The sequence below is a fragment of the Episyrphus balteatus genome, chromosome 3 (genome assembly GCF_945859705.1).
Source record: "Episyrphus balteatus chromosome 3, idEpiBalt1.1, whole genome shotgun sequence".
NCBI classification, from domain to species: Eukaryota; Metazoa; Arthropoda; class Insecta; order Diptera; family Syrphidae; genus Episyrphus; species Episyrphus balteatus.
In genome coordinates, this window is record NC_079136.1 from 1,059,896 (window position 1) to 1,083,625 (window position 23,730).

The 23,730-nt window shown below is 30.7% G+C and overlaps 2 protein-coding genes across 4 annotated transcripts in view; both read left to right on the forward strand.

The window, feature by feature from the left end:
* Positions 1 to 23,730, forward strand: part of LOC129913354 (peripheral plasma membrane protein CASK) — a 426,424-nt gene that overhangs the window by 385,068 nt on the left and 17,626 nt on the right. The window contains exons 18-21 of one of the 3 annotated variants that reach the window (XM_055991975.1): positions 2,662 to 2,691; positions 12,232 to 12,339; positions 12,409 to 12,547; positions 19,782 to 19,835. In XM_055991975.1, the coding sequence (XP_055847950.1) occupies positions 2,662 to 2,691; positions 12,232 to 12,339; positions 12,409 to 12,547; positions 19,782 to 19,835 (331 nt within the window). The remainder of the gene's footprint in view (positions 1 to 2,661; positions 2,692 to 12,231; positions 12,340 to 12,408; positions 12,548 to 19,781; positions 19,836 to 23,730) is intronic. The other 2 variants (XM_055991976.1, XM_055991977.1) reach the window with 2 other exon arrangements.
* LOC129913355 (scaffold protein salvador) overlaps positions 1 to 23,730 on the forward strand; it is a 110,410-nt gene that overhangs the window by 1,972 nt on the left and 84,708 nt on the right. The window lies entirely within an intron of this gene.

The following is a 23,730-nucleotide window of genomic DNA, read 5'->3' on the forward strand; positions in this document are numbered from 1 at the left end:
ATATTTAATTTTGAGGGCCCCAAAATGAATTTTTCAGGGGCCCAACAATAAAAAAAATTATGTTTGATGATGGAAAATCAAATATGTACATGTACATATTACTTCGGAACAGAGGCCCCAAGAACTATCAATTCTAAGCTAAAAAAGTGCAAAGTGCATTACGAACATATTAAAACATTAAAATAAACCTAAAAATGTATAAGCCATACAAAAAAAAATGTATGGCGTACAGGTACTTTTTTTGTATCTAACGGGCCCCCAAATATGAAAGGGGCCCCAAAATTTAGTCTTGCCCCGGGGCCCCGACGACTCAACGTACGCCACTGTTTGAGACTACTGAATTGCCAAAAAGTGCCTACTGTTTTATAAATTAAATTCGTAAAGGTTTTATGGACTTATTACAGCTTAAAACACCAAGAAAGCAATACAATTTAAAATGTATGAAACTCACAAACAGACACAATATTTTGGTTTTATCCTTTTTGAATTTCTTTAATATTGTAATGGGATTGTTCCTTAAAATATATTTTAATGTTGAATTCCATCAAATTTAAAAATCCAAACTTTCAGAGACAACAAACACCTAGTTTTTGTTTTTACCTTATTCAAAACAAAGAAAAAAACACAAATTTTTATCTATCCTAAAAATAAATATCATCAGTTAGATGTCCGTACACAAATGCATATCTATTTTGTTTGCCTTCAAACATTTTTTTTTTTTCAATTCTATTCTAGGCGAATTTATTTCCAATCGTATTTATTCATGCATGTGGAATTAACACATGCGAAAAAGGTACCTAATACGAAAAAATAAAAGTGGAAAGAATATCATTCATTTCGATGTTTTTTTTTTTATTTTTATGTGTTTTTTGTTCCAGAAATTGTTCGAAATAATAAAATTTATGAGCACAATTCCAGTTTAGTATAATAACCTTCGAATGCATAAATCAAATGTAGGTTAGTTTTAAAGGGTTCGTGAATAATATGTGACGTTGAAACTGGGGAAAAAGATGTTAATTTATAGAAAACATTGGAAATAGTACACGAAGTTAAAAACTACTGTTTTAAATGCTAGAACATTTATTTTAAATTATGCAAACAATTGATTTTAATACTCAAGACAACATAAGTTGCATTTCATTTTGAATAATTTATTCTGCTTTTAAGTTTAAACTGAAAACTAAGAACCTTATAAAAATGTTCAAAAACAAAATTTTAAGAAAAATTCTGGAATTCATTCAATTCAATCGATAAAGTATGTTTTCGTCCACACATTATTGAGAATGCTGCCACTGGCAATCTTGTAAAAAACTTGCATTTGGCACTCCTGACTCGTCAATTAGATAATAGTTTTACAAAAATTGATAGTAGTTGTTTAAAAAATTTTGGTGTTATTCTTTTGACTATGATTTCAATGATTCGTTCTTTGTGATTCTCATGGAATCGAGGGCCTCTTTTTCTGTGATTTCAATTAACTCAAAAACTAAAAAATACTAAGTTCAGGATTCAAAACCACAAGTACAATCGATTTCTGTGGTATAATGAATAAATATATGCATCATACTATGATATTCTGAGAATTCAGAAAATATTTACAAATATTTAATTGAATGTTTTTGCAACTCCTTATTTCACAGTTACGGCGAAGATTCAAATTGGATAAATAATCTTCTGTTCCAGATATTTGATACCGATAAGCCTTTGTTAGAAACCAGTTGAACAGGATTGTTTTCCAAGAATGAAAAGATACATGCAGGCAAATAGTAATAATAATGACCGAGATATTATTCTCCGAAAAATTTCAGTTTAGGAATAGTGTTGAGATTACTTGAATACACAACTTCCAAAGAAATTTATCCCATGTCATAAAATCAAATCTGGTGAATAAAATAACAATTCACTCAAAAGTACAACGCCTAATTCTTGGAATCATGTCTCTTTTAAGGATATCAGATCAATATCAAGTCATTTCTAATGTTGTGAATCAGGATTATCCATACGACTTAGAAATACTAAGTGATTGCTAAGCTTTTCCCATACCTCAAAAGGAATAATAAAATTCAACATAAAATATAAAATAATCTCCAATATGTATATAGAAACTTAATATTCCATGCATATTGCATTTAAATATGGTTTACTCAACTAAAAACAAAAAAAAAATAATAATAAACATAAAATTATATAAACGGAAAGTAGAATATTTTTTTAAAAGACATCAAAGCTAAGTCCCCTAAAACCATTTGATTAACTGCCATCTCTTTCACTTCAAACATCTATACACAACACCCAAAGAGGATAATAAATCCTTGCATACAAAATAAACCTTGGATAACCATAACCATATTCCCCCATGAAGCTAAACATAAAATCCATTTTTACTCCTTAGGTTTATGTGTATTTGTTTTTTTTTCTAGAGGAAACTCTCACATATTTTGTTAATAATTCGCACATGACTTTGTAGAATTTTTTTTTTATTTCCTGGGTGTTTTTTTTTTTTTGCTGGCGTATGCATGACACGATTTTTTGATTTTTATTATCTAAATTTGCTTTATATTATTCTTAAAATATTAAAAAATAATTTACATGAAATTTTTACGAAAAAAAAATAAAAAACCATTTCATTCACACATTTTTTGAACAAAAAAAAACATCATGCAGCTGTTCAGGATTAGGCCTGCTCCAGTTCTAGTAAGTATTTTTGTCATTTTTTTTTTTTTTTTTCAAAAAATAAATTCACGACACATGTATATTTTGTGTTCAATTTGTATTTTCATTCAATTTTGTGGTTTAAATTTATTTGAGGGCTTAAAGTGTAAGTACAGTGGGGCCAAGTGATGCCATAAGGGGTTCATATATTTATGTTTTTTTTTTAAGCAGAAATGATTGTTTTCTGTTCGACCAATAACGAATACTTCTTTCTTGTTTTGAATTTTCCGTTTTTTTTTTTTTTGGTTATAAAGAAAAAGATACATTTTTAAGTCCAACTGGAAAATTATTAAGTTAAATAAAAATTCAAAAATTAAACATTATTTTAATATCTAGGTACTTTTAATTTTTTTTTTTTTAATACCACTCATACGGCCCCACTGTGTAATAAACATCGTGGTCATGTCATTGACAATGTGAGAAATGTCCTTAAATGATTGGTGTTTTTTTTTTTGTTGGTTGATGTTGATAGTTCACACAAATATCATTAACATTCGAACTCGATATACATCTCTCCTGAGCAAACAAAATTAATGAAAATAAATCATTTGGATGATCCTTGAGGTCGACGACAAATGAGATGTAATTTTTCATACCCGGTAACATGTTGATTAATTTTTGAGTTTGTTTGATGGATTGGACTTTGGACATTTTTTTTTTTTTTCATTCGAAATTGTAAGTCGTTGCTTTAACTATAAATAATTTATTCTAGGGCGATATGAGACAAATCGATTACTATAAATTTGAAGCATTAAAAGCGACAAGTCATTCGAGTACGTATCATTAATTTAAACTAAAATTCTTAGGAAATACTTTTAATTTGGTAAAGATGATAATCGTTTTAGATCGATATTAGATTGATTCCAAATAAACAATTTGGCTATTTTTGTAATGCTTTAATGCCTTGGAATATTTTAATCTGCTCTTTCTTTGCCAGTTTGGAAGACAAGAGCATTTGACAATTACTTGCACTCGTGTAAATGGGACACAAAGCATTTCAAAATTGTACCATATCATCTGAAAAAATGAAAGAGTTTGAATATTTTAATACAGAAGATAAGAAAAATAAATAAGATAGGGCCTTAATGGCTACCTTGCGGCATAACAGAATTATAATTAAAATAATTCAATTCAAAGTACTGTGAAATGTTGTAACCTGTGAAAAGTTGGTTTACATTAAATGAATGTTTTCGGTAAACCTACTGAGTACTTTTATATTTTCAGTCAGCATAAAGTGTTTTTGAGTGCCAAACCATCAATTCCGGTGTCACAATCGATTTTGCGATGATTTACAAAAAAAAATCAATACCCAACATATACTAAAGTATACTACCTTGGCAATAATCCAGCAAACAAAAATATTCCAGTAAACTTTTTTCAATTGATATGTTTTATAAGCTTATTGACTTTTCGTTCGTTTATAACGACAAGAGTATTTGTATGAAAGTAATTTCCTAGCAACTTTGTTGAAAATTTTGTTAAATTGAGCTTAATATCCTCAATTTCATTAGTATCACCTTTATTCAATTTAATACTTCAAAATTCCACCATTGACACTTTTTTTTAAGTTGACAAAATAATTTATGTCTTTGAATTTTGTGAGAAAGAGAAATATGTATATGCTCTTACTTTAAATGGAGCACTGGCAATGGCAACCACCACTCAATTCAAAAGAAAAAAAAATTAATCTCCTTCGCTAAGAAGGGAGAACACATTGATATACTTTACTTATGTACAAAAGCTCAATCTCTTTTGAACTTATTTTTTTTTGTAAATGCTTGTAGTATCATAGTAATGGCACACCAAAAAACCATAATATCATGGAATAGCTATTAAATATTTGTGTAGGAAAATCAAAAAGAATATTTTTAACGTCAAAGATATCCTATATTCGTATACCTTAGGAAGAAAATGTTTGCTATTTATGAAATTTTTAAAGTATTACTGGAACGAAAAAAAAAACAGATAGGTAAGATACAATTGGTGGTTTTTTTTTCGGATGTCGTATTAACTTGGAGAATTTTACTTTCAAATAGTTGTCCTTTTTAATCCAATGGACCGAGCTACATAATCGATATTTAATTAATACTTGCAGGGCTACATAAAGATTTGCTTTATGCGTAATCTCACTTGCGAAGCACGCTCCATGTATTAAATTTTGAGGGGTTTGATGTTTATTTTAATTGAACGACGAATTCGTTTATTCGCTTATTCCCAACAATGAACACAAAAATTATGCTTATAGTTATTCTCTAATCCAATACCAAGAAATTAAGACCGTTAACTCAAAAATGTATGAATAGTAGAACTTATAAACATTTTTTATTTTAAGGATTTGTGTTTATTTAGACAGGAATGGTGTCATTTTTTTACATTTTCGTTTGAAAAAAAAAACTGATAAATGTAGAAACTAAACTTTTCACAATGACATTTATTTATTAATTACTTTTCATACTTGCACACAACTTATAAGTATTTTCTGTGCTCCATCTCCATTCATATAACTTCATACTTAAAGGAGATTTTACTGGTTGCCCACATTAATAATATAAATCATTAAAAAAATCAATCGTTCTAGTCAAAAAAAAACTTCAAGGCTGAGGTTAATAAATTCAAAATTTTCAATTAGCCCCTAATAAATAATATTGTTGAGGGGTGGAAGTGAAATATTATTTTTTTTTACTTTTTGGTTCGAATTATGACTTAAGTTAATGGTGTAAATTTTAAATTTGACTATTATTATAGGTGAAATTTATTTTTGGTAAAAACAGTCTCACATAAAAATGAATAATTACTTATAAATCTTGTTCATTAAAATGTTTTATAACTTTTAGCACTCGTTTAAAGTAAATATTAGAAAAAATGGGGTTTTATAGAAAAAAAAAGCAAAGTTGAAAAAAAAATTTGAAACATAGATAAGGTTTGTTGCGACGACATGTTCTGTTTAATGCTGACTTATGAGCAATAGTAAGTAATCACCCCCTTGCTTTAAAACAGTTGAGATGCATTAACGTTTATGAAATCAATAAAAACTTGTATTCAATAGGGTTTAAATCAAGTTCAAAACTATAAAAATCAATTCGCGACGTTGTTAAAATGTAATTGTAAAAGTTGAAATATCTAAAAAAAAAAAACTGAGTGAAATTTTAAGATTTTTGCGTTGGACTTATTTATTCAGCATTCAAAAGCGTTCTCTTTTGTTTAGATAGGTCATTTTTTAGTCAAGAATAAACCCGAATACGAAAAAAGCAACACAAACAACTTTGAAAAATCATATCTCGAAAAAGTATCCGTTTTTAATTTTTTTTAAATTATGATTTCCGACTTCTTGAGGAAAAATAGTAGTTTTAACTGTCCATTTAGTCTATAAACCAGTGTTATCACAAGTTTTAGCTCTTTAAGTTCAAGGTTATAATCAATAGTTCAAAACAAAAAAAAATATTATATCGCAGAGAACGATTTCAGAATGATTTAATTTATAGCTGCGTTTTTTTGGGAACATTTATCTACTGCTTCACTGAGGGAAAAAACAACTTGAAATCAACAGAAATTACGTTGATTTAACTATTTTTCGGGATGATTTTGCGTTAAAGACGATTATTTTGAAATTAATTCATTAATTTAAATTTTAAAAAATATTGGCAGCCACTGGGTATGGCGAATGCTTTACCCAGGTGATATCTCACTGTTGGAAATTTAGGTTGATAAAATGCAATAAAAGCTAAAGTCCAACAAAAATTTAAAATTTTCGTACGTTTTTTCAATTTTAATTTAAATATGTTTTATGTTGGTTTTTTCTGAACTCACTTCTTAAATGTTTTGTTGGTCTCTATCTTCTTTCAAGGAACAATAAAATACAAAGAAAGCTTTCACCTGAAAAAGAGAAGTGAACTTTTCGAAAACGTTTGTGAAAATAAAAACAACAATTGTACGATAATAAGAAGGAATTTGTTTTATTGTTGTGGGCCAATTTTTCAATAGTCATTTAAACAGTCAGTTAGTACTTATTCCTAAGGATAGAGAAAAAATCAATTTTTCAACAGGCAGATATAGCTTATTCCTAAGAATAAAACTATCTGCTTCTTTCAGAGACGAATAAAAATTATTCTAAGGAATAATCTCAAAAAAAATATTGTGTCAGTTGTCAAAGCTGTTTTGAAAGAATTTTGAAAAAAATACAGTGGAACACAAGAAAACAAAAACAATCATGAATAAAAATGACGTTTAATTTTAAATATTTTTGAATTTGACAATTTTTTTTTTGTTATTCTGTAGAATAAATTATTCTTGATTGAAAAATTCAATGTTTTTATCTGATTGTTTATGAGCCTAATAACTTTATTCGTCGAACAGTTAACTGACTGTATATTAGACGATTGAAAAATCGGCTCTAAGTATATAATTTTTATATAGAGAAAGTCTTGTTAATAGTTTTTGTGATGTATCCCTGAACTTATTATTCGAACTTATTGCTCGAATTGCTTTTTCGATACGATTTGGAACATCCATTAGGTTCTCTTTACCCTACTGCTTTTTAAACTCGGGGGATTGGTTAATGTAAACATTTTGTTTTTTAACCTTTGAAAAAATATCACTTAACTGAGCTTCTGAATGAGGTCCTTTTCAAATTTATTCTAAGGTATCTCATTTTTTCCTACTACGCAATATTTCCACGCAAAAACCAAAATGTACCATATCAAGACACAAGATGTTCCAAATGTTAATTTCATGCATTTATAATGAGTTAATCAAAGTTGGCTATCAACAAAAACGTGCGTGTGCTATTTGCTATAAATAGGTCTTTGGCCACAACTTTGGACTATAAAATAAAGTGGTTAACATATAATCGTAATTGCCCTCAATTAGGCACCCATTGTAAATAATGTGATCCTGAGGTGCAAAATTATGGTGTAATGGTTTAATTATTGTTGGCGGTATTACCTCAAGCACCATAAGGATTGTCTATCAAATTGACACGTTGTGGTTGGGATAATAATGTTTGCAGTTGTGGCCGGAAATATTTGGAGAACACAATCAATATAATAGTGTGCCAAAGTGCCGCAATACAATCAACTCCATGAATTTTCTTTTATTGCCCTCTAAACCCCCATTTCGACTCATTCGAGATTCAATTTGTTGCCATCATTGATGCCAGAGAAGGTATATATACAAAATTCAATACCTTTTGTATATTGTTCATGTGATGGCGGCGGCAATGACTGTTTGGTGAGTAATGAATCCTGAATTTATTATTGAATGAAGAAACACGGTATTGGCAAAGGATATAAACACAAACATACGGAAGGCGCCTACACTATTTTGGGCTTAGCTTTATTGGATTTGAATAAAGCTACCTTAGTTCTGGTTGGGGAATTAAATTTTCCACAAGCCAATATTTGGGGATTAGAGTAGGTTTATAAGGAAGTTGCGAGAGGTTTTGATTGATGAATAATGCTCAACCTTTTGCCAAACAACTTTGTTATCTGGAGTGTGAAATAACTGTTTGCTCTCTACATCTATTTCATTATTCACGCTATTATAGACTCCTATAATGTGTTTTTGCCTTTTTTTTTTGGTTCGTGTGAAGCAGAAATAAATGTTATGTTTGGTTTGTGAATTTTCAGATAAACAGTAATAGGAACAAAAAAGCTGACAGGCTATTTTGAATATTGATTTTTTTGTTTGTTAAATAAGTTGAATTCTCAGAAAATAGGAAAAAAGGGATAAAATAAGATTCTGATCTGAAGAACTTAACTTTTCAAAAGCTCTCAATACCTTCAGCCAATAAAGGAAAATTCTAACATGGCTTTACTGATGGCTTCAAAATGCTCAAAGAAAGACAGTTCGTGGTTCCATTGTTATTTAACAAAAATCTAAAAAATAAAAAGCCACATCAATACAGAAAATTGGACCATAGTCTTAACTCTTAAGGCATGATAATGGCAAAGACTGTGACTGTGACTGATCGCCTCATTCAACAGTAACTTCCATTTCCTCGGAATCTCCTTAGACGATTTGGCTAGCCAAAAAAAAAAAACCGATGGAGAAATCAAGAAAACTCCTTTTGTGTCCATTTGAATGACAAATTCTTTCAAAAAAATTAAAAGTTCGTTCTTGCTGATTCTCATGAATTCGAGTGACCAAAATGTTATTCTAAAATATTTATTTTGTATAGAAAGTATGGTTGATTATTATCATTAAAAAATTTAATTAACAGGTGCACAAAAATGTTGCAAAAGTTATGTTCAACATTTTTGACACAGATAACTGAATTGTGTTCTAGGTATGCTTGCGTTTTAAAGACACTTTAGAAAATCGTCATCAATATGAAAAAAAAGCACCATTACAAGTTTTAACAAGGGTTATAATGACCCCGTAAAATAAATTGTGAACATATCCTTAACGGTCAGTGAAATAACAAAAACAAACAAAAATAACAATAACAAAAATCTAAGGAGTTTCAGAAATTAAAGGCTCAATGTGAACTTTTATACCGAACTACAGTTCTCTGGTAATTGTTGGTAGATTTTAACGACTTGATAACTTTTTCAATTGGACTATACGAAGCTCATAATCTTCATTAGAATTTATTAATTGTATGTACATATATTTGTGCTTCTGTTAATCACTCTCAGTCCTTAGCGACAAAATCTAAAATCCCAAAGCACAATTTCATCATACTTACACTGACACAGGATAACAATTAATTTTATTTCCCAAAGTAATCAATTAGAATTAAATTTCTATTTATAATATTTTAATGTACACATTTAAATCTAGTTTTATATCACAATTATGTTGATATTCTCGTTTACATTCTGGTAATTTCTATTTTCCTAAAGCTCATAATCATGTTTCTAATACCGATGCACCCCACGTTATCAATTACATTTTGGTTTCATTTAATGTATAATCTATATTCTATAAGCTCATTTACTGATTGAAATTTTATAGTAATCGATGACTAAATAAAGGATTCAGATTAGTTTCCACAAATATCCTATATAATATAACAATATTATAACATGTTGCAAATATGCAAAATTTTGGTGTCCAAAATTATTTAAATGTTAATCAAACATTTTCCTAATACTAAACAATGTCTTGAGACTGCAGCTTATTCGCCTGTATTTATTGACAGTAAAACTTATTCTACTTTTAAGAATAGCAAATTCTTGTAGGGGCCATATTTTTGTATGTATTTTGAGATCATTTTGTTTTAGATACGCATATTTCCAGAAAATTCTAAATTTGTTCACTCTACAGCAACCCTTAAAACTCCCTAAATATTAAGTGAATCATTAAAAAAAAAAAAGGTTACAGACACAAATGGAAAGGTACCTTCTTTTAGAAGATTTGGTTCGAAGCATAATTGGTAATACAGATTTCATATTGTCTAAGGGTTGTATGGTTTACTTTGCACTTCAGTCTGTTTTTTTTTTTTCTTTTCCTCAAAACATCTAATTAGACTCTTTAAGTGTTTACCCATTAAAGATGTTTCTTTTAAGTAGACTTTTGTTTTAACAGCGGCTCATTTCAAGCAGACAAAATCTAATTAAGTTGAAAAAAAAACATCCCAGAAGTATCATCTTTTTTTCAGAACAGGTTACTTAATCCCTTGAACGTTTTCCAAAAAAAATCTATTAACTTAGTTTTGCATTTTTAGATTTTTTATGCCTCTTACCTGCCTTCGGGGTTAAAGATGTATTCAATATAATTTCCATAAGGAAAAAATGGAAAAAAAACTAATCATTGAAGCATATAATAAACTCTTATACCCTTAAGAAGATGGAGCGAACAAAAAATCATACAAAACGAAAAAAAAAAAAAGAAGTCATCCAATTTCTTTGTGGTAATAACCAAATTTATCTGCAAATAAATCCCAAATGTGAAAGGTACCTACTGCTCCAGAGGCGTGAACCTTTTTCCTAAGACAAATTCTTCTCCTAAAAAAAAATCAACAGCAACAGATAGCAATCCTATATTTAAGGGACAACAGAAAAAAATATAAAAATATGTATAAAAAAAAAACCCTTTGCCACTTCATATTGAAAATTGAACCATAAAAACATCTACCCTCGGGATACATACCAAATTTTACGCAAATTTATGTATAGATAGTGGCTCTTTTACAATTCCAAAAAAAAAAACAAAAATGGTGAAAATATCATACAAACAGGGTTAAGGAGATGTAAATACACTCCCGTATTATACAACACACACACAATAAAACTCACATATCATCCTTTGTAGTGGAACTGATGACACTTGACACATGACGTTAGTTTATTTATGATCAAAAACCCGACTGAATGTCGCACAGCAATACACTGAGGAAAAAAATTACACACTCCTGGGAATTAAACAAATAATATTAGCTTTTTCGAAATGTTTATGTATTTATATCAATCGCATTGAATTCATGAGAGTCAGAAAATTGAATATCTATAGGAAGTACCGTAATCTCAGTTTGAAATTTCGACTTGGTTGGTTTTAATAAATTCTTACATTTTTTGTAGGCATGTTAGAAATATGATTGAAACGTCATATAAAAGGTGAAATAATAAGCTTTCAGATGATATAACATTTATTATAGGTTGACATTAAAAAAATGGGTTTAATGGTGTTAGAAGAGAAAAAAGATTGATTTTTTTTGCTTTTTTGATGAAAAGTTATTGGGTTCAAAAAATTCTAGCTCTTTTTGTAGATGTTGTATAGAAATGTTCGATATCAATATTTAGAACTGAAAAAATAAGCTTTCAGGTGATATAAAATTTATTATAGTTTGTCATATTAAAAAAAGGATTTTAAGGTGAACAAAAAAAGGCAGATTTTTCGATTTTTTTTGCAAGAGAAAGGATTTTTTAGGGATTCACTTCTACCACGTGTGAATTAAACACATGATTTTTTTTTTTTTCTTATAGGATCTAAAAGATTTCATCCTCAAGAATTTCAAAACATCTTTATAGTTTTTAGAACAAATAGTTAAATTTCTGATATTTTTAGACAGAGTGATTGTTTGTAGTAACCAAGTAGACGTACTTTAACTTTGGAATGTTTTTTTTTTTTATAATTGGAGTTGAGAAGGCAGTACCTCCATCCATTTAGACGGATGGGACAGTTTGAGAAGAAAAAGTTGAAAAAAAAATTCTTTAAATATAGAAACTCTCTTTTGGCTTAAGCGCAGGTTTTAAGCTAGAAGTATAATGCAAAGTGATTTTAAAACCGAACGATTTCTTGTAGCTCAAAACAGGGGGGTTTAGGGGTAAAGAATGCATATTTGTCCTCTCCATCACTTCTATTAATATTGTAGAGACACTCAAAACATTATTTGGGCTCAAAAAATTCTCTGCGTGTATCTTACGTATAACGAATACATATTCTTTATTTTTGTTTTCATTCCATATTTTTTTACTACATGAGTATATTTCCATAAAAGCTATACATATATGGATTAATAATTATATGTATTTCTTTTTTCGTTTTTTTTTTTTCTCTTTTTTGTATGAATCCCTTAATCTGGTCGAACAGATTTTTGTACGAGCACAATTCGACTATAATCCTTTGGATGATGAGCTTATTCCCTGTGCTCAAGCTGGAATTGCTTTCCAGACTGGTGATATTTTACAAGTAAGTTTACATAAGGATATTATATTTTTATGGACAATAATAACTTTTTTTTTTTTGTAATTTTATCAGATAATTAGCAAGGATGACCAACATTGGTGGCAAGCTAGACTGGATACGGCTGGTGGATCGGCTGGGTTAATTCCTTCGCCGGAACTACAGGAATGGAGAATCGCTTGTCAGACGGTGGATAAGAGCAAACAGGAGCAAGGCAAGTATATATAAAAAAAAAAATAAAAATTTCACAGAAAATTCTCTCGCTCTTTCTCTATCTTACTATCTCTATCAATAACATTTATTAAATCATCGAATCGGTTTTTCAGTTATACATTAAATTTCTGTATCATACTTTTTTCATTGTATTTTTGTATTGTAATGCGTTTTGGTGCGCTAATCATGTATCAACTAATATAATGTGTTTTGTATGTATTTTTGTTTATTTTTTTTATTTTCATTTATACATAATATGTGTTAGTTTTGCAGTATATTAATTGGATTTGTATTTTTATTTTATTTTTTTATTGGAAACCTTCAGGAGTGGAATAAGTTTAACTTTCTTACAAATAACAAATTTAAATATAAATTTATTAACATAGGTACAGTGCTGCTAAAAACATTCCGGATTTTTTTGTCATTTTCATCAAATAAAATTTTATAACACAAACCTGGAACAAAATATTGTTTTAATATTTTTTCTAGATCGTTCATATATCAGTTAAGCAATTTCAACAAAAAAATAATGATCTTTAACACATACAAAAAATTTAAAAATTAAAAAATGAAGCAAAGCCAGAATTTCAGCTGTGAAAAACTAACCGGATTTATTAATGTTAATGTTCAAAGTTAATATTTTGCTCAGAAACCTTCAATCAATTTCAATTTTGTTTTATTGAACATACTATATACAATTGACTTAAGCTTAACTTATTTCTAATAAGATACATTGATTGATATTAAAATTTGTTGGCACATATGGGGCCTAACCTTATACAATGGATAAAAGATAAAATATATGTAAATATAGTACATGAATAGGCTTAATTTTACAAGTCTGCTGACTAGGTTATCCTCGGGGTGTTCCGTCCCGGTTTTCCAGTTGTGGTATTGATAATGGTGGGTTGGGTGGTATGGCAATTAGCCGCGGTAGTAGGCCGATTGCGTATCGGCGTAAAAGTAAACTACTTCCTCGTTGTCGGTTGGGATTATGTGCTCATCCAGAATATCCAAAGCACTAAGGTATCTGGGTTCGGGATGTCGTTGTTGGGTTCTCATGCTTCTCATCAGCTGATTGGGGTGGTTGGCGATGCTTCCGACAAGTTTCTTTGCAGATTGCAGCAGATACTTTTCCAACGTTATGATGTTTGCTTCCTCGTAAAGTCGCTCGTTGCTGTAGTATTTTTGTCGCTGTCGATCGAAGTAAAGTCCGGTGCAGATCCTCAGGATTTTCCTCTCAAAAATTTGAAGTTCCTTCATGGCTGTCTTGGAAATGGTATACCATACCGGAAAGCTATAGGTGATGACAGGTCGTAGAAGCTGCTTGTAGATCAGGAGTTTCGTTGGTTGGCTTAATCCGTTTCTTCTCTTCATCAGGGGGTGAAGGCGATGGAAGGCGTAGTTGGCTTTTTTCAGGACAGACCTAGAGTGAAGGTTGAACCTCAGGAGCTCGTTAAAGTTGATCCCTAAATACTTCGCGTTGCGTTTGGCTGCCAATTTAGTACCATCAGGTAGTGTAAGTGTGATGCTCCTACAGTTTGCAGCTGACCGAATGCTTCGTCCTCCTGTTCGTCTAAAGCACAGTAATTCCGATTTGGATGAGTTGATCCGGATACCCCATTTACTGTAGAACCCATACAGTTTTCGAATGTGAGCTTCAACTTTCCTGGCGGCTATCGTTGGCGAGACGGACTTGTAGTATGTGAGCGAATCGTCAGCGTAAAGCAGGTTCTCACACTCACTTGCAAGCGGCTGGTCTGACGTCAGGATACTATAGAGGAAGGGACCAAGTTTTGATCCTTGGGCAACTCCAGCTCTAATGCACTTCATTGCTGATTTTCTATCCTCCACTTGTACGAAGAAGTTCCTAGAAGAAAGAAAAGAAAAAATGATTTTTATTAGTGCTACAGGGAAGCCTAGTAAATGAAGTTTATGGATAAGGGCTTCTATCCATACGCTGTCAAATGCTTTCTCGACATCCAGAAAGCATGCGACGGTAACTTGATGGTTGTTCAAAGCTGAGGTGATGTCTTGGTGGAACTTCATGAGCGGATGCAGTGTGGAGTGCTTCTCCCGAAAGCCGAACTGCATGTCTGGGATAATGTTGAAATCGCTGCAAAACTTCTTGAGCTTCCTCAGTGTCAGCTCTTCCAAGAGCTTACTTAGGTTGTTGAGAAGAGAAATTGGCCTGTAATTAGATATAAAGTTCCTCGCACCTTTCTTAGGAATTGCCACGATTCTTGCAGTTTTCCATTTCTGCGGGAAGTAGCTGTTGTTGATGCAGTTGTTGAGGATAATGGTTAAGAAGATTAATATTGTCTGCGGGAGCCTCTTAATGACGAAGTTGGAAATGCCATCCGGTCCGGCTGATTTCTTAGGTTTGGATAGGCTAATTATTTCGGCAATCTCTTCTGGGGTGCTCAGGTTTGGGCTGTCAACTGGATCACTTGCGGGATTGGTGTTGCTGAATGTTGCTACATCGATGTTAGGTACTAAGGTCCTTCGGATGGATGCTTCCATTTCCTGTAAGAAGACTGGGTCTGCGGAAGGGTTCGGTGTGAAGTTACCTTCGAAGTGGGCTGCAAATGCTTCTGCTTTTTCCTGAGATGTTGTTGCTTCTCCATTGTTGGTGTTAATAACTTCCGGCATTGGTGACTTCTGTCCAACAATTCGGTTGATATTCTTGAAGGCATCAGGTCCGGGCTTTATTGACTGCAGTCTCTTCTGGAACTGTGTGTTGTTGAAGTGTTGAATGGCGTTACGGAGCATGATGTTGGTGCACTGCAGCTCACTCCACACTGTCCGGTAGTTGGCATTTGATGTGTTTAAGTCCCGCTTGTGGATCCTTTGGAGGCGTTTTCTTAACCGCTGTCTGTGTGCGTATAAATTTTGCACGTGTACTGGAAGATGTTGGTAGCGGTCCTTTGATGTCTTCGGCTGTTTTTGATTGTCCAGTGCACTTGTGATTGCCGTTTCCAGAGAATCAATAGCAGCATCAATTTCAACATTCTGGAGATTTCTGTTGTGTGGTGGGAAAGTGATGGATTGTTCAACCTCTCTCTGCAGCCTGTCTATATCCAATCTCCTATAGTTGATGAAGTGTTCCGCTGGTTGTGTCACTAAGTTGATGGGCTGATGAAGCTTAATACTGAGCTGAACTGCTTCATGGTCCGAGTCGCTGGATACTGTTGAACAGATAAAGTTGCAGAAATCTGGATGAATATGCACAAAATTTGATGTTACTAAGAAGAAGTCCAATGTTGAAGGTGTTCTTGGGTAGGTTGGTTTCGGTTGAGAAATTACAACTAACGAGTGTTGGGCACTGTTGAAATCCAACCAGTCGGATATTGCCTTCCCTTCAGTGTTGATTGTTGTATCCATCCAAAGGTGATGTCTAGCATTGAAATCACCGCCGATGAGTCCATAAGTGCTTCTCGAGAGTGTGCCGTTGAGGGTCTGTAAGTCGCTCTGGATGTTTTTGGCCGTGGAATTGCATTTGAAGTACACGCTTATTATGGTGAGTGTCTCATCTCTTCCTAGGTTTAAGATTACGGCAGTAGCTTCACTGGTCGAGAGTCCTTTGATGATGGTTTCACTGGTGCTTATATTTTTCTTTACAAAAATTGCAGTCCCTCTTCGGTTCTCGGCTTTGTCCTGTCGGAAGGTGTTAAATCCAACGATGTCAATGTTATTTTTCCGTGTCACGTTGGTCTCGCTGATGAGGGCGATGTCTGGGCTGTTGTTCTTCAAGAACAAGTTGAATGATGTCCTCTTCTCCAGGCTGTACAATGAATTGACATTGTACGTCAGTATGCTCAGAAACCTTTGTTTTCGAAAACTGCTTGGCACCAACGAGGCTTGGACTTTGCCAAATTATTTCAAATAGAACTAGGAATATCTTCCTAGTCATTTTTCAAAGCTGCAAGTACGTTAGTTGCTGAGGTGTGCTTTTTCTTCTCTACCTGTCACTTAAAGATTGCCCACAAATTTTCAATCAGGTTCGGTCGGATAAATTGTTCCGGCTATTCCAAGCCAGGAGTATTGTCTACCCCGAACTGCCTTTTTATGAGCTTTTAAAAATGTTTGGCATCATAACTTGCAGGAAGAGCCAATGTAAAGGCACTTCTTTCTCCTTTTATGGAGCCATTATCGACTCCAACATCTCTCCATTCTGAAAATGATCCATAAATCCGTTGATTCTGTGTAACGGGGTAGAGCCTGTAGCTGAAAGAACCCCCAAACCATTACTGATCCTCTGCTGTGTTCACGGTAGGGAGCATATTTTTTTGGTTTTAAACATGTCCATGTTTGAGAGCCTGGCTGCCAATTTACAATCGGAATAGACCAAGTTAAAATTGCTTTTATCATTGAAAAACATATTTTTCCGTTTTGTTATCGAGCTATTTTTGTAAATAAAACCATGATGAAGTATTTTTATTTTAAAATTTAAAGATCTTTTAACTGCCAACTTTTTTAGACAATGCTTAGTATTAAAGAATGGCCTTTTTCCGAGTGGAGAGAGATTAAGACCAAGTCTCTGAAAGCCTTCTTTACTGTACTTGATGTTGAAGGCAGATTAAGCTCCTCACAAATCGTTTAAGAAGCCGCAAAAAATTCTTTATTCGCCTATCCTTTTTTAAGGATATTTTGTTATGGCATCCACCCAAGTGATCTGCTTCAACTGATTTTTCTCTTTTTTACTTTTTGACGATATCATACTCACTTGACGTTGCAATTTACAACATTCCAAAGGGATAACATTATGTTTTATTTCGGCTAGAAAGTGTTCTACGACTCAGTTACGAATTTTGCGACTATAATGCGTTTTTTCCGTTATTCCATTAAGTAATTTATACAATTCACAAAGCTAACAACTTTGTTTGTCACTGCAAACAAAAATTTTACAGAAGTGACGCTTTTGCCTCAACAGCGAAAATTGAAATCCTTAAAAAATCCGGTTAGTTTTGCACATACGAAATTCTGCCTTTCCTTCATTTTTCAATTTTTAAAATTTTTGAATGCATTAAAGAACATTAATTTGTGTTCAAATTCCTTGACTGATATATTAATGATAGAAAAAATATTAAAACAATATTTTGTTCCAGTTTTGTGTTATAAAATTTCAATTGATGAAAATTACAAAAAAAATCCGGAATGTTTTTAGCAGCACTGTATACTAACCTTCAAGTTGCAAAGACCTTAAGCCTTCAGCTGCAGTGTCGCTCATTTTTGAGCGACACCTTATGGAACATTTTAGAGCCTTAAAATGTAACGTAATTATTCTTCGAGTTAGAAAATATTGAATATTGAAACCCTCTACTCTTGCGGTTCAGACCTTTTTTTTAATATTTTAAATGTTATTTATTTTAGTTATTGATTGTTAAGGCAGAAGAAGATTAGCAGTTTCCACACGTTTCCTTTTTAGGTACTATAGAATAGGTGTAGGATTCGTTAAATAAATCAAACTCGAGATAACAATTTTACATGACGGAGAATGCCAAAAAAGTGGGTCCGACAATTCTGATTGTCTGTCTGTCCGTTTGTAAGTGCCTCGAGCTACAGCCTAAACTACTGCAGCGAACTTGATAGTTAACAGTTTTGCTACCAAAACTAACGGTACCTGTCATATAACGGAAATAGAAAAGTTAATTTATTTCAAAAACGACTCTAACGATTTTTATCAAATTTTTTCTGTCTAGAAATTTGTATACAGAAATGTTTAGATAAACGTCATATAAAAATTTTATAAAGTTTTCAAAAAACACATTTTTGGATTTTTAAAAAATATTTAAATTTTTTTTTTTTTTTTCAAAAATCAATTTTTTGAAAACGGGTTGAAGAATTTTATTGAGATTAAGTTTTTATGTGTTGAATAATATTTTATTAAAAATGACATACCAACTTTTTTTTTAAATTTTGGAAAAATTTTATAGGTACCTATATAAAAAATTATTTAAAAAAAAATGGCTCTAACGATTTAACGAAATTTTTCTCTAAAAACTCTCTTTTATACAAGAAACCACATGGCATACTTGGTTTTGTGTAAAAGATCATTTAATTAATTATAAAAACTAATATTGTTCAGTAAAATGCTTTAGTATTAGAGTTACTTTTACCATAAGAGCAAGTACGTGCGACCCCAGTCGTGCACTTAATTGTATACGCCATTATCGTAGCGTAGAAATTCTGCTTCAATCAGAATTTAAGGTGTTTATCGCACTCTCTTGTTCTAATTAAACTCCTAAAAAAGATGGAAATGAGTTTATAAATAACATTCACACAAAAGATCAGAAATGAAAATAAGAAACAAAGCCGGTGACCAAGTGGACCCTTCCGGCATACCATATCTTAGGCCATATCTTGGATTTTTTGTGTTTTATAAGACATACAAATCCGAGCCCTGGTCATGGTCATACTTCTCCCGGGCCGTTGCAACTTGTCCTAGTCCACAGTTCATAAAAGAAATGTCTTCCGAAAAACCAGCCTCCCAGATTGGAACTGTCAAATTGTTTGGCTGTCATCGGATCAGAAGTTCCTGTTTTCTAGTCAATTTTTTTTACATGTGGCGTACTCAAATAGTATCTAGAGTAACCTTATAGAGTAACTTAGAGTACTTTTTTATTTTTTTCAATGACTAAGTCAGGTTCAGTTGAGTTGCTTTAGTTCAAAACTAAATTAAAAAAAAAAACAATGAAAATAGTTTTTAATTGCAAAACTTTAACAACGATATAACTCAGTTAATTAGCTGTATATGTGTAGTAGGTTTGGATATACAAAATAAACAAATTCCACCTCCTGGGGTCTTCCTGATTTCATTTAAAGTATAATTATTATTTTCTGTTGAGTACTCAATTTTCATTTAAAAACAAATTATCCTTTGGTACTGTTATGTATGTTACCATGTATGTATACGTTAATCATTCATAAAATTCATAGTAAAAATGAAAGTAAATTACTAATTGAAAATTTAAAAAAAAAAAAAAAAAAAAATATGCATAAATAATATTCATTATTTTTTTATTTTGTTTTTGTTTTCATTTTCAATTAATTATTATAACGTGTGATATTTATTCTGTGTGTTGGTTTGTTTGTTGTGTGGCCGCTAACAATAATATATATCTATTAAACTAAACTTTAAAAAAAAATCCAAAAAACAAAAAAACTATCAATACATTGATTTGAAATTTAATTAAATTAAATAAAAATAAAATGTAAAATACAAACGAAAACAGGCGAATCTGGACCTGGATGTTCGGCACATGCCGACGGATGTGATGGATCGACAGGTACCTTGATAAAACAAAATACAAAAAATTAAAAAAAAAAAAATGGAACCCCCCAAAACAATCATTTAAAATATATATTTTTCCCCTGTTTTCAAATATAAGTTAATTATTTTGTTAAAATTAATTTTCATCTCTCTCTTTTTTAGTATGTATTTATAACAAATTGATTTTAAAATAGATTTATTTATTTTTTAAATCAATTTTTTAACTTATTATACACAAAATCATTGTTTTAGTCACACCACCACCATCACTTCCACCAACGCCTACACAATAATTTTTATTCACGCATACGTATAGTTAATTATTTTCTTTAATGTAAAATCACTTACATTTCTCACCCAAATCGCAATGAATTCACCAACAAATCTACTCCATTCTAGAGACTGTTAACCTCTTTTTCATTCGCGCTTTTTCCTTTTTTTTTGTAAATTATAGCAAATTTTTATCGAACAATAAAACACAACACCTGCGACCAATAAATTTTTTGTCACTTTTTTCATACACACATTTTTTTAAGTTAATGTTGTAAATCTGTTTTGCCTCTGATTAACAGTGTCTACAGTTTTTATATTTAATTCTTGAAAATATGTAACTCTATGTAACAAAAACACGTTCCTTAAAAACATGTTCTTTCCTTTTTCTCAAGGCAATTTGCAATTTTAAATGATTTTTGATATCTCTTCATCATCTTTGATTCTATATCATAGAGTTTTGTAAAATTACATTAACTATATTTTTAATTTTGTTTTCATTATCTTGTAGGATTTCGTCGGAGAGCCTGTTGTTTTAGGCTGGTGAAGGTGATACTTTATTTTACCTTCTTTTTCCTTAAAAATAAGGTCTTATATAGGTACGAAAAAAACAGTTTTTCTATTTGCATTAAAAGGTTTCCATCTGCTCCTACTTACTTTATATATGACAGATGTCCCTAGACATGTTGATTTAATATTCTGAATTTCACTCTATAACACATTGTGTTCAATATAACTTGGGACACTCTGGTGTATACGTAACTTTTTTTTAATTTCATAAAATTAGTTATTTTAGGTGAAAGTAAGAAGTACCTATTGTCGATCAAACGGATAACAAATTATACATATTTTATGTACTTTTTGAAAATGTGTTTCCTTAAAATAAGCATTTTTAAAGTTAAGGCGATTATAAGGAAGACAAAAAAAGATATTATTTGATAAATAAATTATTTGGTAGAGCAAAGTAAGTCATGATTAAGCTGAAATTCAAAATATTGATGTCTTTTCAGTTATAAAACATTGAAGTTGTTCGCTTGATAAAGAAAAAATAATTTTAACAAAAATAGAAATATTCAAATTGTGTTATAATACAACTGACCAGTTCTAATTTTGTTTTATAAATCATTCGATGGTGATCATTCTCCTTTTGAATTTAGCTGAGCTAAGTTATTAATATGTTCTCATTTATTGTCTCATTCTTTTCTCATTCTACATTAATCTTGGTTGATCTGGCTTGGATTTTGGATTGTTTAATACCAATATAATTGTAACTAACCCAACAACAACAAAAACTGCTTTTTATTTTATTTTTTATTTTTATTTTATAATTTTATTTATTTTCTTTACAGCGAGAAAACATGGCATTTTAAATGGAATCAAAGATGTGTTCGAAAAAGAAGGTACTATAACTAATTAACAAAAATGGAACTCAGAGAAATACAATGTTCATTTAGAGTTTGTTTTACAATATCTGTCTTAAGTAAAAAGGAACAAACTATAACAATAATCTTCTCCTTACTGAAATATGCGTTATAAATTATTATATTATTAATTTTTTTAATGTTAGTAGGTAACTGTTTCAGTTTTCTAAAAAGAATAATGATATTTTTTATGAGAACTCTAAAATATCATAATATCTTACTCAAGTCATCCAATCAAAAAGAATGATACATTTTTACTATTGAGAATATTAAAAAAAGATGGGAAAATGTATGAGTATGAGTATCCAGTAATTTTACTTAAAATTCTGAAAATGTTATTGTCAAAAATATGTAAGTGCGTTTTTTGGTTGACCAACAAGTTCGCATTATTTTACCCGAAAAGTATAGTCAGATATTGTGAAGCAAGCACTAAATTAAGTTAACTGTAAAATTGAAAGGAAAGGTTCGATTTACACGTGTTTTTTAAGGATTTTTTTTTTTAGTATTTGATCAAAAGTATTTGATGCAAAAATGCTTATTAAGAATTTAACAAAATTTTTTTTTTCTAAACAAAAATTTAATAAATAAAATTAATCATTAAAATCGGACCTGTACTTTAAGGGTGAAATTCTAGTAGTCACCCACATGTGAATATTTTTTCAAGACACGTCTGAGAAGTGTATTTCAAAGCATTTACTACAGGATTTTCTCAGTTGCTATTCATAAGCTAAAATAAGGGAAAAACTTTGGTTGTCTTCACGTGTGAGAAAAATCTTAACTTGCATAACGACATTAAGTTCGCCTTAAAAGTGTGAAAACAATATCTCTCTTAAATGAGCTTCATCTTTTTGTTCAAATTCAACAGCTTTAACATTAAGAAAATTCTTGAAATGCAAAATGTTTCTCTCTTTGCTAGTGATACTGATATCCTAATTATCAAAAATCTTTAACTTTATTAAGATTAGATTGACTTAAAAAGACTTTTAAGAAAACTTTTAAGAAGACTTTAAAGGAAATTCTCGCTCCAAGAGTTTGACCTTTTTTTATTCAGATAAAAAATTGTTATTTTTACAAAATAAGCAAAATAAGAATATTTGAATTTCTAAACTTAAGAATCTTTCACAATCTGTCTTAAAAAGACAACTCTTCATGTTTAATTTTAACAACTTAATTCATTGAAATTTATATTACTTGTTGTCTAGGTTTCCAAACCATGGATGACCACGTGCTGATTGAGATTTCACATTATGCTTCGTCTTATAGAAACGGAATTTGAATCACTAGAGCCTATAAGTAATTTTTCTTTTTCGTACATTTTATTTGAAAATTTTCAAAATTTTCATGAAATCAGCTATAATTTAATAAAAAAAACACTTGAAATTCACATTTGAAAAGCTACCTACGATTACCTACATCTAATGGTTAGAGGTACAAACCACCCTCTTTACTAAGATAAAATATAATTTCTAATTCACTCGGGCGTATACGTACTTTTTTCTTAATTTCATAGAGTGGCTTTTTAAAATTTTTTTTGCACTTGATGCTAAGCCTCACTCCCCGCTCCTAGCTCTTATTGTGTGAAATGAAGACAAATTAGAAAATCAACAACAACGTGTTGTGGCCATTTTTAAACCTAAAACTCTACACATTGCGCTCTATCTTAAAAAAAAAAAAAAAAAAAAAAAAAAAAAAAAAAACAATAATTCAGCATTACGAGCAGAAACTCATCCCTGCCCAAGGCAATAAACAAAATGAACTCCATAATGTATCCTATTTTACACCAACAGAGCTGTGCACATAATAGTTTAGTTAAAACTTTTTTCAATATAATAAAATGAAATAAAATATAGGTAATGATTTTATCAAAAAAAAATGAAAAACTAGAAAGAATTCCTTTTTTAATGTTTAAATTTGAGTTTAACCTTTTGAAAATAACTAATTTTGTCAATAAGCTAGAAGGATATTTGTGAAATACAATGTATCTTCTTGGTGACTTATCCCCTTAAAATTTCTCATCAATTTTCACAGATAACTTCTACTTAAATGTATTCCTTCTTTTACAAATAAAAAAAGCCTTTATACACCTAAAATACTCTACGCGTATCTCATTTTTCTGCTTACACCTCATTTTTGAGATTCTGATAAAAATCCTGCATTATGCTATATTCTCAAATGAGGTATACCCAACAAATGCAGTGAACCTAGTTAAAAAAAAAAAAA